This window comes from Eulemur rufifrons, chromosome 1 (assembly GCF_041146395.1).
Source record: "Eulemur rufifrons isolate Redbay chromosome 1, OSU_ERuf_1, whole genome shotgun sequence".
In the NCBI taxonomy this organism is placed as follows: domain Eukaryota; kingdom Metazoa; phylum Chordata; class Mammalia; order Primates; family Lemuridae; genus Eulemur; species Eulemur rufifrons.
In genome coordinates, this window is record NC_090983.1 from 34,007,511 (window position 1) to 34,024,254 (window position 16,744).

At 39.1% G+C, this 16,744-nt stretch overlaps 1 protein-coding gene across 1 annotated transcript in view; it reads right to left on the reverse strand.

Annotated features, from left to right (window-relative positions):
• The window catches only part of PLCL1 (phospholipase C like 1 (inactive)), a 300,618-nt gene that overhangs the window by 29,965 nt on the left and 253,909 nt on the right, over nucleotides 1-16,744 (reverse strand). Inside the window, exons 4-5 of the mRNA XM_069468909.1 lie at nucleotides 8,873-8,948; nucleotides 6,608-6,717 (exon numbers count right to left, since the gene is read on the reverse strand). Coding sequence (XP_069325010.1) covers nucleotides 6,608-6,717; nucleotides 8,873-8,948 — 186 coding nt within the window. The remainder of the gene's footprint in view (nucleotides 1-6,607; nucleotides 6,718-8,872; nucleotides 8,949-16,744) is intronic.

Here is a 16,744-nt window from a genome sequence, read left to right on the forward strand (position 1 = left end):
GAGATGGACCAATAAAAAAGAAAGTTAACTGATTCACATACAAAGAGAAATGTGACTACCAGGCAGAGGGGACTAGTTATGTCACTTGGTCAACTCTTTCTATTTTCACTAGAAAAGAATACTTGGGAAACCAGGTTGAGAACAGAGAGTTGCTTGGTAAATATAGTGTCAAGCAATTGGTGCTCTCAAGCTATACTCTCTTATTATACTTTTCGGTACTCTAGGAATATACTTTTAAGGTGATTGGAATACTCATGCTAGCTGGGCAGGACATTCACTCCCTTGGATTAAGTAAGATAATAAATATAAAGCACTTGGTATAATGCTTTACACATAGAAAGCACTCAGTTAATACAAGATATTATGATTATGGTCAATAAATATTCTGACAATGTAGAACTTTATGTAATATATGTCAGATGCCACTTTATATATATGAACTCATTTAGTCCTCACTATAACCCTATGAGGTGAGGATACTTGAAGAACCTGTCACTGTTAGATTACATTCACCAATGTCTGCTCCCCTTCCTTAAGAAGGTTTCCATTTGCCCTACTCCATTGAAATCAGACTTGACCATTGGACTTGCTTTGGCCAGTCACATGTGAGTGGAAGGGACATGTGACACTACTGGGCCAATTTGAAAGCCAATTTGTGCTTTCCTACCGCTAGGATTGTAGAAATATTCATTAAGATGGAGTTCCCATTAGCCTGAGTTCCTGAGAGACCCTGACTGACTTGTGATGGACATGCAGTAGTAGCAAGAAATAAGCCATTGTTTTAAACCACTGAAATTTTCAGACTTTTGTTACCAGAGCACAAACTAGCATACCCCAATTGGTTCAGAAGTATAGAGATAAAAGGAAATTTTCCAGGGCCACTCAGTTAGGAAGTATCTGGCTGCATAGTCTATACTCTTAGTCACATTGTTTTCTGTTTCTCAATAACGGATAGTAGTATCACTGTTAAGAATCAGTCAGGTGTGGTGGCTCACACCCATAGTCCCAGCATTTTGGGAGGCCAAGGTGGGAAGATTGCTTGAGGCCAGGAGTTCAAGACCAGCCTGAGCAACCACTGAGAAACCTCATCTCTACAAAAAATTTTAACAATTAGCTAGGTGTGGTGGCACACAGCTATAGTCCCAGCTACTTGGGAGGCTGAGGCAGGAAGATTGCTTGAGCCCAGGAATTCAAGGCTACAGTGAACTCTGATCACACCACTGAATTCCAGCCTGGGTAACAAAAAAAAAAAAAAAGAAGAAGAAGAAGAAGAAGAAGAATTTATCATTAGTGAATTGTCGTCACTGTTTGGGGGTCTGGTTCTAGACTTCATAAATATCTGTTTTTTCTAAATAAGTTGACTGAAGAGGAAACCTAGCCTTTCTCCAGCTTCTACTGCATCAAAGGCCAGCAGCTGCCAGAGACACCATAGAAAAGTTCTCAGTGGATAGCGTGGATGGTCCCATACCCTCATGGCAGCCCCCAGGGCATAGTCACCATGGCTGCCAGAAGAGCCTGGTTTGATCCTCTCCACCAACTACCCCCCCTACACACACACAGTATCTCAGAATGATTTAAAATATCTATGGCCAGTCGAGGGTACCCCATTCTCACTCTCGTTTAGTCTTTCAGAGATGGATGCCTCACCTCCTACCTCTTTTCCCATTAGCTCTTCATCTTGTCTCCCTTCTTCTCTTGTCTCTCAACAATGAACAGGGACTTCAAACGTGTTTTCAGGCTCTATTAGGAAGCATATTACTACACTGACATCCTTGTAACTTCCCTTACATGGCAAGATTCCTCAGAGCTGTGAGGACCTGAAATTTGGGGATTCAATGAGGTAATCTGCCTGGGTTAGAAACACAAGAACCCATGAAGGTGAAGTGAGATGCTTTAGCCTCTGCTCTTCACAAGGAAAATGAAAACGTGGTTAGTATAAAAGCAGAAGGAACAACGGCTTAAGCAGTGACAAAAAGCAAAAAAGTTAGGTGAAAAAAGAATAGTCACATCTACTAAACATAAATCTATAAAAGCAGCCCAGTTTTATGGCACACACTGGAATACATTAAGTTATAAGCTGGAAATCTATCCAGGGGAAGCATAAATACATATGTAACAGGAGTGACCATTGAAGAAGTAATAGTTTTATTCATTCATCTTTCATTTACTGCATGTCATTCAACTAGAAATCAATGAAATTCATGAACAAGAAGACACCACTTCTTAACCCTTTCATTTCTTCTTTTAGCTCTAGTGATCATCTACTTCATGGCTTTTCCTTTGTAATAAAATGTTTACTAATTGTATTCCTTCAATATTATTTTTATATATCTCTACTAGATACTTCTCCAGCCTGCTAAAATTCATTTTTTTTATAAAACTTTTAAAAGTGTAACAATAATGAAATTTAGTTCCTTAAAATAGCCAACGGGCCAAGTTAGAAATATATATGTTGGGAAGACTCACTAAAATGCTACTCTTGGGTTCTTTCTAATTTCAGTTTTATAGATGTGACAACCTTACAATGAAGTTCTTTTTCTACTTAAAAAGTCAAATCACTCTGGATGGAGTCCAAGATTTCAAAGGAATTCCATTTCAAAGTAAACAGTATTTTTATCAGTAATATAGCATAAGTTCATAGCTTACTCCCAAGAAATCTTCAAAACTCTCATGAGTGAAACACTCCTCCAAATTAATAACAATTTACTATAATATGTTGGCTATGTACGTGAAGTTGTAGTATCTCTTTCCAGAATGCTTAAAGAACCAGAAAAATTCCCATCAAGTGATGTTAATGTTATGTTAACAACCAAACTGCTGTGGTTTGAATGTTTGTGGCCCCTCCAAAATTCATGTTGGAGCCGGCTCTGTGGTACAGTGGATAGCACACTGGACTTCTAGCAGAGCCTGGTGTGGTTATTCAAAATTCATATTCGAACTTAATCCCCAATGCAACAGTATCAAGAGGTGGGGCCTTTACAGGTGATTAGGCCACGTGGGCTGTCTCATGGATGGGATTAGTGCCTTATTAAAGAGGTGGAAGGAGCTATCTAGGTCCTTGTGCTCTCTTTTGCCCTTCCATCCCTTCCACCATGTGAGGACACTGCGTTCCTCCCCTCACAGCAACGAGGTGTCATTTTGGAAGCAGGGACTAGGCCCTCACCAGACACCAAACCTCCCCTCACCTTGATAGTGAACTTCCCAGCCTCCAGAAAGAAATTTCTGTGAGAAATAAATTTCTGTTGTTTATAAATTACCAAGTATTTTGTTGTGGCAGCAAAATGTACTAAAACACAAAACTCATATTCAAAGGACGTCTAGGAGAAAAGACAGAGGGAAAGGTTTATTAATGTGTGAGAGTTATCTTAGTCCAATGTTGGTCTTGAAAAGATACTGAGGATTGAGTCACGGAGACATTTATCATCATATCATCCCCAAAAACATGGTGGCTATTGAAAGAGATCAATTTTATGTAAAATAGTGAAAAAGGATGAAATAGAGAGGAAAATGACTGTTAGGGTTGTATGCAGACATACAGCAAAAGTGTGAGGAAATGTAAAAGATATGCTCAGCAACTCCCTACTGTGGACACATGTATGATGCTAGAATATGAATTAAAGAAAAACGCATGTATAGGAGCTTCCAGGACCATCTTAATTTCTCCTTGCTAGATTCTAAGGAAAAAGATCTAAGACCTCTGGAAAAATGTGGGCACTGTATTTATAATTCATATTCATTATATTGTAGAGTTATTCATCTTTCTCTCTGAACATTTTTCTCCCTCTTCTCTGTCATTTTTAATATCAGATCAATGTAATACTGAACTGCAGAAAACACAAACTAAAGGATTTATTTTACAGTCTCAGCTCAATTTTCTCTAAAGCCAATGCCCCTTTCTACCACTCCCTGCTGCCAAGCCACCATTTTGCTGAGGCCACATTTCTCATTTTTTCCAGCTCCTCCCTTACTTGTTGGAAATTATACTGGAATTAATATTTTTATAAATGTGAACCCACATATTTAACCAGTATTGTTTGATTCTCACTCCCTCTCTCAGATAGTGGGGGATACTTGTCTAAATCATGTATAAAGAAATTTTTTTCAGTAGGCATGCATAATTTAATAGGTGAACCTTTCCATATCCTACTAATTCAGTGATTATGTCTTACCAGGGTGGTTATTACTAATTCGATCACTTGTACCCAAGGTAAATTGGCTATAGTGAATTTATTGGGGGGGAGGCATTTATTGAAAGACTTTGAGGAGCTCTGAAAATCAGCAGCAAGACTGGAGAACCAAGTAGGAGCTCAGTGCTCCAGATCTAAGATACAAGAACTAAAGGAAGATTCTTATAGAGGAAGACATCTTCTCTGAGCAGCACCATTGGAATATAAAGTCTCCCACAGAGCCCAGTCTCTGTCTCTCAACTAATAATTCAAATGCCAAGGGGGTCATCTGTCCAGCTCTTGGGGAAAGTACACCTGATTAATAGGCCCACCAAACTCAGTGGGGGAGAGAAAGGTGCTACTGGAAGTCTGGAAAAGTCCACTACTCTCGTTTAAGTTCCTAGTGCTCAAGCTGAAATACCAGCAGCTAGTACGTGAGCTGTAAAAGTAGAAGATCGATTCTGTTCTAAAAGCTTTGTCTTGGAATAATTTGTACAGCATTTGCTCAGCCACATCTGACAATCCGCTCCTGTCACTAAACTGAACAAACATACAAACCTACCTCAGAAAACACTAAGTGGACTTAAATCAGAGGTTAACAAAGAAACAAACAAAAATAACAACAAATACCTTGTTGCTCCAGTGGTCATCCTTACCTGGCAAACAAACAAAAAGTGATAGCTCACATATATACTGTTTAGTTTCATGCACTGTGACTTAGATCTTTTGCATGTATTATCTGATTTAATTCTCACAAAAGCCAGGATGTAGGTATTATTACCATCCTCAGGGAGATTACATAACTTGGCTAACGTCTCACCACTATCAGGCAATCTTCACACAGAGCCTGTATACTTGCACTAGGCTGCCTGGAGTCAGTGGGACTCAGCCACATGGATTGAAGTTTACAGGAGACAGGACAGGGTAGTGGTTAGAACCACCAGCATGAGTTAAAAATCTCAGCTCTGTTATTTACTGGCTGTGTAATGCCTGGCAAGAATTGAAACCTCCCTCAATTTCCTCCTCTGTGATATTGAGAGAGTCATATCAGGGTGAGCATGTGTTGTTGCAGGAAGAAAGGGCAAAGGTTTCTAAAGTACCTAGCCTTGAGTGCTGGTCACATATTAAGTACTAAATCATCAATGGTCATTATTGGTTACACGTCTGTCTCCCTTCATAGACTTGTTCTGGAAGCCTGGGTAACATTCTTGGTATCTGCCCCTGGCACCTTTCTCAGTGATTGGCACACTGACAAAGGCACATAGATATCTGCTGAACAGAAAGTGTTTGCATCAGGGTTCACACTGCCACGTTATACTCTAGGTGCTAATCTCATCCCCACCCTTAAGCAAATGATGCCTCATCTTCCTCCATCCACTCCTCCCTCTCCCCCTCCCGCCCACCTTTAGACTATCAACTTTGTGAGGTCAGGGTCTGTATCTCTTTTGTTCTCCATGCATCCCCAATGTCTACTACAGAGCCCAGTACACAGTAGAGGCTTAACAAATACCTCTGGACTAAATTTTTAATAGACATTTGTAACATCTTAAAGTTTACCTAGCACTTTCACATAAACATATGCAACATCTCTGCAGAGCATGTTAAAAACACAGGCTCTAGAGCACTGCCTGTGTTCAAAACTCCAGCTCTACTATTTACTAGCTGAGTGACCCTGGGGAATCTACGTAAGCTTTCAACGCCTCTGTTCTCCCACCTGTAAATAACAGTACCTGGTTGTCACAACTGTTAATTCATGTAAACCTGGTAAAACAGCGCCTGGCACATAATAAGTGTTCTTTAAATTCCAGCAATTATTAATCTTGTTTGTGGCTGTTTTTCTTCTAACACACTGTCAAGAATAAATTATTCATTCTCTCCTTTCATGTAAGAAAATATAAAAAGTGGCATTTTTACTTCAAAATCCTAAAATTAATTTGCAGCAGAGACCAAATCGTAATCTCAAGAAACTGACTTCCAAAGCTATTTGCAAAAAGACATGTATTTATAGGGACTGTTCTTAAAATAAAAATCCGAAATGGCCCTTGATATTCTGTAGTGCAAGTCTCTTCCAGATCGCTTGTGTTGGAACCTTCCCCAGCAACATTTGGCATGATTCTCTCCACAAACAAGAACAGCCATATTGACTTGAGCAGAAGTGTTCGTGTGAGTGAAAACACACATGCACAAACACCAGGCAATGGAATTAGGTCTCATACATGGGCCATCCCCTGCCTCCCCCACAAACTTCATTGCCCTATTAAGGGAAAAAGCGTGTCGATCCCAGTATTCATTGCCCCGATACTTAGAGCAGGAACCTGGTGACCAAGCCACACGTGACTTAAAAATCCAAATCCCCATTTTTAACCAGCATTGCTTGTCTACACATTGGGGAGAAGAGGAAGAGAAGAATACAGGCAAAGAGCAGCTGGTGTTTCTTCTACCTTCAATACTGTAATGTTCCAAGCAAAGCTCTCAGTCGCCTTGTTGAGTTTTCTTCCTTTCAAGCCTTCTTTTGCCCCCAAATTATGAAGTTCTTCGTGGAACTCCATCCCTTTGAAAAAAGAATGCATAAGAAATCTTAGTAAAAATTTCAGAAAAAAACGTTTTATTATGAAAATATTATTAGTGAAATATAACTTCACATTCCTGTCCTCTCATAATTCCTAAATCCCTAAGTTGAATTCTCCTTGTCATTCTGCTCATCCCATCAAACAGCTGTCCTTAGGGGCAAACTAACAATAATCAATGCATTAGGCTAAATTACATTTTGAACAGCCAGGAGCTTTAGATAAAGACATCAGAATTAAAGAAGTAAATTCCTCCAAAAGGTTATATCCATTTGTTTGTCCTTTTCCTGGTTTGTGCATGAAATGGTGTGATGTGTGAATGACAACCGCCTGTAAGGGGTGCACATATCTTTGTGCACTTTGTTCACTCTTCTTTGTGAACCATCCCTGTGGCTTAACAGTAGGCCCTGGGACCCACATAGGTCACAATCAGTAATTAGTCATGTTGACTTAAAAAGAAAAAAAAGGCTTTCTAAAAAATAGCATTCCTGGAAATACCCAAGTACTTCAGATTTGGGAATGTCCTTAAAGCCCAACCATTCACTCAAACTTGAATACTATAAAAACCATCACCATTATGTTTCTTTAGCCTTTGTCTTAGCACCTCAGGGATGAAAATCACGTCCTCTTATGAACAGCTCATTCCATCTTTGGAAAGCTCTGACTGATATCGAGCCTAAATCTCCTTCCCTGGAACTTTTGGCCCTTGGTACTAGCTGGACACAGACCAACAATGTCTAATCTCTTTTCCACACGGTGGGCTTTTAGATATTTAAAGAAAGATATTGGGTAAAACATCCTCGAGTCTTCTCTTCTCCAGATTTAACATTCTAACGGGTTTCAGCATACTAATGACCCTTCCTTAAGGACAGCATCCAGGCAGGGCCACTGCATTGCCCAGCTTCCTGGAGCTGAGCAGTGTGAGAACCCACATGCAGATGTGAACACCGTACTCAAAGTGGGCTTGAAGCAGCCCACACAAGGTGGTAATTTACCACCCTTCTCCTGGTTCTGGTTATTGGACCGTTACTAAGGCAGCCTGAAACCACATTAACTTTCCTGGTGCTAACTTCACAGACATAGCACATGGTAACGAGCACGACTGGGGAGCCCAGGCTTGCATCCTGGCTCCACCACTCACTGCCATGTGGGCCTGAGCAAGTCCCTGAAACTCTCCAGGCTTCAGTTTCCTCACTGGTTAAATGGTGGTAACAGGAGGGTTTCCTCGTGGGAGTTAAGTGAAGATTAAATGAGTCAATACATATAAAGCTCTCAGAGCAGTGCCTGGCATCATTAAGTACTAGGTATTATTATTTCTGTGCTTCCTGTCGGCTGAAACATCTAAGCCTGCCGGTCAGTCAGTGAAGAGCATCAGCTTAAAAGTCTGGTCTGGGTTCAAAGGTCAGCTCTACCATGGGTTGATATGAGACCTTAGGGAATTCACTCAGTCTCTCAGAATCTCAGGTGCCTCATCCGAAAATGGGATATAATGATGATTACTTTGCAGAGTTGTCATGGGGACTAAGTAGGACAGTGGATGTGCTTGGTATATCATATGCATATGGATCAAGGAATTGTCATTGTTGTCACCTCCCTCGTCATTGCCATCATGGTGTGTGTGGATAGAGGAACATCTGCATCCAAGAGACAAAAGTACAGGAGTGGATGAAGGTGAACATACATAAACACAAGTGTACTCACAGATACGTGACTCATCTCACCCTTAAAGAAAGAACATATCTAAAACCTAAAATGAGGACTAGTACATGAGACAAAAGCCTAGAAGATTAGTAGGATTATGGTTCATGTTGTAAAAATGAAGTGGGTTTTAAGGGGCCATGTGGAACCATAGCTTCCCTACTAGCAGTAAAAGGTTTTGATAGTGTCCCAAACCACAAAAGTAGATTCAGAAACCCTCAGCCCTCTAGACATCTTCGGACACTACTCCCAACCCCATAGACACACATAAAATCCACCTATTATCACTTAGATTTCTCCTGTATAGTTAAACAATGCTATAAAGTATTTTAATTTTAAGAGAAAGAACAGAAAGCTTTTTAAAAAATCTGCCAAGAATGATCATGGTTTCTAAACAAAATAGAAAAAAAAAAAGCCCACCAAAAAACAGAAAACAATTACCTGCTTTCTGACACTGTGCAATTTTTTCCTGGACTGTGTCTGCCATTTCTATGAGAAACCGGCTCTCTTGAATCATCTGTCACAAAATAAACATCAAAAAAAGGTGGTTGTGAGAAATCCTTAAACTGGCTCATTGGGAAGATGACATACAGACAGACCCACACGACACGCTCAGTAACAGGGAGCCATGATCTCAACCACAAGACATGGGAGAGGGAAAGACAATCTCTGTTCCAACCCCCCTCCATTCCAGCACTGAGGCCAGAGTCACCTTCTTCATGATTGCTCCGGTTGTATAACATGCTTGGCACACAGTGGGTGCCAGATAAATAGCTGTTGAATAAATGCAATTGCAATTCTTTAAGTCTCAGGTCATATTCATAAATACCTCTGATTCTACCCCCTTACCCCAAAGATGAATGCACCATGAAGGTAAGTGGTATCGCAACACAATACAGCAGCAATGGGAACCAGAAGAAGGTTATTTATGCCTCCAGGGGCTGCCAAATGTCACCTTTAAAAATGTTTTCTGTTCCATTTCATGCCCCTTGCCTGTCTCTCACCCTGCCCCCACCAAAAAATGAAGTAGCTTCTATCTTCTCCAAATTCTCGCAAAACTCCCTCTGCAGCGCTCAGAGGAGGGTTGGAAGTTCCACTCAGCCACTGGCAGGTTCTGGTCCTTCCCATCTCACTCCTTCCTAAATATTACTTCCAGAATCATCTTCCAAAACCACGGCACTAGTTAATGCCCGCCTTTGCCATTTTCCCCCTTGCTTACTGAAGGGGATTATTGTTCTAAACTAGAGGGCACGTCTCCCCAGGCGCCAGCCCATCTGCCTCAACACCCACTGCTTCCATGGTTTCCAGTCCCCTTGGGTCCCCATTGACCTGGATGAATTACATGTCCCTAAATGTTCCTCCTTCCACACATTTCCTTCCATTAGGGAAGCCTTCTTAAGCTATCTCCCCCAGTCAAAATCCTGCCAGGCCTCGAAGCTCACTTCAATGCCCTCTCCTCTATTGGTTTCCTGATTTCCCCTTCTTTCTCCTCTCACTTCCCAAATTTCCAGAGCATTCTAACTTTTTATTCTGTTCATTGCATTTCTTACTTTCTATCTTAAATTATAGTTTATTATTTACCTATATTATCTTCCACCTTCTCACTTCCCCAGTAAATTGTAATTCCAGTAGAGCAGGGACTCAGTCTCATTCACCTTTGTGCCACAGATTCATCCATCCATTTACATATAATCATCTTTTTCCTATTTTACTTCTGTGAGCCTTATTTCTTCTCCCACATATGTATGCACAATAAAATATTTTGTTTGTTACTGATCACTTCTCAAACTTGCAATTGTCTCTTTGAATTCTAATCTCTCTTTTTGTCTCTAAGTTTTTCCACTCTATTTTTTTCTATGCATCTCCATTTTTCTACAATTTTACATGCTCTTAATTCCCTTTTAAATTAAGTACTGAAAAATAAAGCACAAAGCTTTTAACAGGATTACCCCTGTAAAAATATAATACTCAAACATCATAAAATAAAATAAATATTAACATTTTATTACATATTTATTTGAGGCAAAATAAATTCAGGGTCAAAACATACTACAAACCCTATAATTCAAGCTCTCTTCAAAAGCTCCCAAGTAAATATTTGCTCACCCCATAGTACAAGAAGTTTCTATTTTCCCAATTTACTAATAGATCACTTCATAAAGAGATAATCTAGTATGATTTAACTTTAAAACAAAGAAACTTCTCTGTGAGATTCCTCAATGGATAACCTGAAATCCTTTAGTAATAAAAGTTCCAAATTACATCCTAAAATATCTCATCATTAACATTCTCAGAACTTAAAATCATTGCTCACATGAAATTTTCTCGGAAGAGCATTTGATCTTTCTATGAAAACAGCTTCCATTGTATTTAAAAGAATACTTGTATTCTATTTTCTGCAGTCAACTTTCAATTGGTAGCAGTTATAGAGAAACAAATAGATGGCTAATATGTACAAATAATTCCAAACCACAATTAAAGTCAACAATTTCAAACTCTCAACTAAGTAATTCATCTAAGTTGCTAGGCAGAAAAAAATGGTGGATCTGAGTTTCATCTCCTTCCTAGGTCTCTCCTGATACTGAGGGAAATGAAATATGAAGTGCAAAGCCATGGAGAGGAGGTGAAAGATGTCCTCCGATAATCCCCAGCTGGGTTGTCAGAACACTCAGCCAGCACAGGCTGGGTTGACTCAATTGATAGAATCTGGCAGTGGCCTCATTTACATATCTGATGTCTCCGCCTGAGCGGCCCAGTTCCCTCTGCCTGTTGTAGTAACACAAAGAGCTTTTCTTTGGTTCTGTCACATGAATATCTCCTAATGGATCTCATTTCCTTGCCAGGGCTTTGTATCTAAAAGAATAGAGGACTTACCCAGATAAAGGCTGGCATTACTTTATGCATTAGATGTGTCCTAAGCAAGAATGTGTAAAGTTGTGAGTTAAGATTCAAATTATTTACTTAAAAAGAAAACTTTATTGAAGGGGACAGTAATGCTTTTACTCCGAGATGGATTAAATTGTCTAACCCGTGTGAAACAAAAACTGTTCTTCCAGCTATTCCCAATAAGGAGTTCAACTAATTGTGCAGAATCATTGCAGAGTCAATGTAACTATTTAATAGTACTGAAAAGATAGACTTCATCATATCAGGACTCAAAAACCTTCCATAGATTCCAATTTTCTCCTGAATTATATATAAATTCACAGAACCACAGAACTTCCTATTTAGAATCACAGTTTATCACAGACAACCCCATTTTATAGATTAAGAAAACTGAGCAAAAGTTGACTTGCCTAAAGTTAATAATTTAGAACACAGGCATTCTTGAGGAGCAGACCTAAGATTATAAGCTGTTCTGTGACACTGATATTATATTTAAGTATACAATTTCCGTTGCAAGGGGAAGTTGGTGATAAACATTTAATAAAGTAGCACTCATCAAGTAAATCATCATGAAAATAAATTTTTGCCATGACTGTTTTTCCCTCCGAGTTTAATTTGCAACACATACCCACTATTATAACTATCCTTCCTAGGAAACCTAAAAAGAAATGTGCTTACATGGGTCCACTGCTTTTTCAGGAAGGGGTTAGGAATTTTGGATAAAGCTATTGCTTGAGAATATGTGAGTCAATAAAAAGCCTATCTACTCTAGACCTATTTTTGTTCTCTCCCCTTAAGGACACTGCAATAATTCATCCACCTCTTACCTTCTTGATAATCAAAACACAAGGTTTGGTTCTGCAGTGGCTCATCTTCTCAGATTGTTTAAAATAAGACAGGAATTTTATGAAACCTGGTACTTTTGTAAATCAGATTGCCATTTCCCAAATGGCAAATAAATGTGCTCCCACTGAATTTTCCAGTTTCCATTGAGTTACAGTGCTGTGGTGCTTCACATCATGGCTGTCTGTGCTGACCCTGTCCCTGTTTATTCATCTCTGTATCACACAGAATCAAATATAGAAATGTCTCTTAGAATAAGGGATGGGGCTAAAGATGAGTTTCAAAAACCATACTAATTCTACATGGATAAAAACACTATTGTAGAATGAAAAAAGTCAAAGCTATTCAAACAAACCAATTTTGATAGTGTCCTACTGAAATGATAGAGTGTTTTCCAATGTAATCACCCACTACTACGACTCCCTGTTACATAGTGAGTAACATATTCACATCACTGATCTTAGACTCCTAGGGCTGAGCAGGACCTTACCAGGTCATATCTCCTGCCAGGGAGCTGCCGGATCACAGGTTTTGCCAGACCTTTTACGGCATTTAACACAGTGGCTTGCACATAAAGGGAGCTCAGTAGATGTTTATCAAATTAAACATTTCCATTTTCCGGCTCTAACACCAGGCTCTTTCAGTAACCAATTTGCATTTTTAACAGCCCCAAATTAATATTAATCTGAAATGGGGGGAAAAAAACACATCACATTGCTTTTATTTGCAAAATGTAATTAGACAGTGATTCTACCACTATATTACCTACTTCAGTGGGATCATTTCCTAGAGAGAGGGAAAGTCCAGAGTGGGGAAGTGATGCTTGCTGTTTCAGAGACCTGAGCCAAAAAAAAAAAAAGCCAATTCACAGTACAAAAAAGGGACAAATCACTTAGAAATTGTCTTCTGATTTCAAATTAAGTTCCAGACAGCTGAAAAGCTGTCTTGATGGCAGAGCCACCGATATGGCACCCTGGCGAGCAGTCTAATGCCGACAGCTCTTCTCTTTGTGGCTTTAGCCTGGGAGGGAGGCATCAATTCCACCTTCAACTTTTAGGGCCTTTTCTACTTGCCAGAGTTATTGATTGACAATGTTCCCAGTTCCCTCTAGTGCTTTTATAGAAGCTGTACACCTTCTACCTCCAGCCGTGACGTGTTCCGTATCAGGAAAGTCATCTCTGCTTCATTTGTCCAAAATATCGGATAGGCATTTACACAGCTAACCCTACTCAGAGTATAGGGATGGTGACGGCAGACGGGGCTGCTCACAAGCAAAACTGCTCTTCTTTGGGCAACCACACCCTCACCTGACCCAGACTTGGGGAACCCTCTGTGACTATGATCTCTGTCTTTTCTCAGGTAAAAACCGGCTCGGAGAACAGGATCTGTTAAATTCATTCAATGGCATGAATGAATTACTGATAACCCAATGTGTTATTGCTCACACAGACGTTTTTGCATTTTAAGAGATAAAAAGTCTTAACCCTAAGGAATTAGTTGTCATTTTGAAATTTCAAGTACCAGGAAGCTGACAGAAAACATATGTTTTAAATAAGATGTGTTAAGATGCAGGGGGAGTGTGTGCTCCCTGATCTTCTGAAATTATGCCACATAAACAGGCCCATTCTGCTAAAAATATATTGGGGTTTTGATTTCTTGATATCAACACAGTTGCCATAATAGAATTATAATTGCAAAACTAATATTAAAATGACTTTTAAGACTGAATTTTTAAAACCCTCAGGGGGAAATAGTTCTGAATATTAAATGAGTGAGTGTTGGTAATGAATAGTGGCCATCTCAGGTCATTAGAAAAAGCTAAGTTTAGAAAAAAATCTGTGCAGATGAACTCAGGGTCAGTGTTTTCTAGAATATTTTCATTTTATTTCCCCTAGATAAATAGCATAATTTAATGCCCCCAAGTTGGCTTTTAATAAATGTAGGTCTACTAGGTTGCCTGATTTGTTTCTTTTGATATTGTAATATGCCAAATATTTGTATCTGTTCAGGAAAAATTTCAGGTTATTTTTTATTCTAAACCTATTCTGTATTTTTTTAGTGGTTACAATTTTCCTCTTGGACAGCATTTGTACAGTTCATTACTATTTTTGAAAAATCCAAACATTTAAGCAACTTGAGTCTAAGTTGAACCCAAGCTGTGCATTTTTGAATACTCACCCCAACCAGGCAATAAACCCTGGATTTGTCTTTCTGCTTTATTCATCCAAATAAGTTCTTATCAATAGTCTGTAGGGGGGGTTATTTAGACTTTACTTTTACGAGAAGTTCTAAGCTTACATAAAAATTGAGTGGAAATTCCCACATCCTCCTCATCTCACCCCCACCCTCAGTTCCCACCACTGTTTACATTTTGTGTTAGTGTGGTATACCTACTACAATTGATAAGCCAATACGGATACATTATTATTAGCTAAAGTTCATAGTTTACATTAGGATTCACTCTTTATATGGTACATTCTATGGGTTTTGACAAGTGTCTAATGACATGTTTCCACCATTACAGTATCATACAGAATACTTTCACTGCCTTAGAAATCCTCTGAGCTCCACCTATTCATCTCTCCATCCTTCCTCACCAAGTCCCTGGCAACTACTGATCTTTTTACTGTCTCCATAGTTGTGCCTTACTCATGGGTTTTTGAGTTAATGCATAAGACAAGGAACAATTCAGCAAGAGTAGTGTCAGAGAGGTGAAACTAAGGAGATTTAATGATTTTTCATAAAAGACATTCAACTACAGGATGGAAACTACACTTTCACCAACAATAGATGCTACTATTTATTTTTTATTCCCCTGACATTAATGGATAACACACTATGCCCAGCACTGTTTTAGGTGCTAGAGATAACATTAGTAAATGGACAGATAGGGTCTCTGCCCTCATGGAACATACATGAGGCCTAAGAGGGGTAAAAGAGAAGAGCAGAAACTAAACACAAGGACAAGTAAAATATTTTTTCAATACTGCTAAGTAGAATGATGGAAATAAAACATGGCCGTGTGATAGAGGGACAGATGGAGACAGTGGTTAACAAAGGCTTCTCTGAAGAAATGACATTTGAGATAAGAATTAAGAGATAAGGAGGAATAAACCCTAGAGTTCTATTGCACAGTAGGCTGACTATAGTTAACAATAATATATTGTATATTTCAAAATAGCTAGAAGAGATTTCTAATGTTCTTGCCACAAAGAAGTGATAAATATTTGAGGTGATGAATAAGCTATTACCCTAATTTAATCATTATATAATGTATACATGTATGGAAAAATCACACTGTACCCCATAAACACATATAAATAACTATTTATCAATTAAAAATAAAACTTAAAAAAAATTAAGAGAAAAGAAGCAACTCTCCATGCAAAAGAACACTCCAGGGAGCGGGAAGAGGCGTGGAGATGGAATGCAATGGCGTAGAGATGGAAATAAACTTGGTCTGATTGAAAAAGGAGAGTAAGCCAATGTGGCTGGAGGAGGGCGAGCAAAAGAGAGGGTGCAGGGGTGAGGCTGGGAGAGGCAGGTGGGATTGGAGAGGCAGGGGAGGCTGTAGGGGTAGGTAGGGCTGCAGAGACAGGTGAGGTAGGCAGGCAGGGAGGCCCTGTAAAGTCACAGTAAGGAGATGCAGTTTTATCGTAATGAGAAGCCAATGGAGGATTTTAAGCAGGAAAGTGACATGATCTGATCTGTGCTTTTAAATGATCACCTGGATCTGCAGAGTATCTTAGAAGATCTCTTAAAAAAAAAAATACTAACACTAATACACCAAAGAGCATTAAAGATGCCAACTAATACAAAGTAAATCCTAGAAAGTAAAAATGGTGTTTTTAATTTCGAGGCCAACATCATCATACATGTATCTGTCCCTACCTACCTCACCCCTCAAAAGAAATACTCAACAGAGACTTCAACAGTGTTTTCAATCACTTCTGCGTTCTACCGAGCTTACCGTTTTGTGTAGGGATATCTACACTCGGTGTCCTACCAAAATGAAAAATCATTTCCATAGGAAACTGTAAATGAAGACTTTGTCATAAGTATCTCTGCTTTCCACTGTAGCCTTTTATTTTAACCTTTGGAAAACCATCCTCTGCCTACAATCACAATTTGTATTTTAAAAATACAGATGAGAAAACGCTAATATTTCAGATTTGGGTTCAGCAGATAAAACTGAAATAACAAAACACTATCTGACACTTGAGGATGTGAAATGGAAACTGTCCAACCACGGAGCAGGTGCCTTTCTGTTTATTACAAGCCCAGCTCCAGAGAGTGCCCTCTCCATGAATGATTTTTCTTTTTTAGCTCAAAAGGGAAGTGGAGGAATAAGTGATTTCTACTGTCTGTCTCTATGGAAACTAGTATCCTAATTTTACCTCTTAAATGACAATTATACTTATTCACTGAATAGCTTTTAATCCCACTTTTATGATGAAAAAATTGATTTCATGAAAAATGAGATACAGGTAACAGGTGAACTTTTCCCCTAGCAACCATGAAGTACACTTCATAACAGGTACAGTCATTCATAAGCAGAATGTGCTCTGTGGGGCTTTTTCTTTT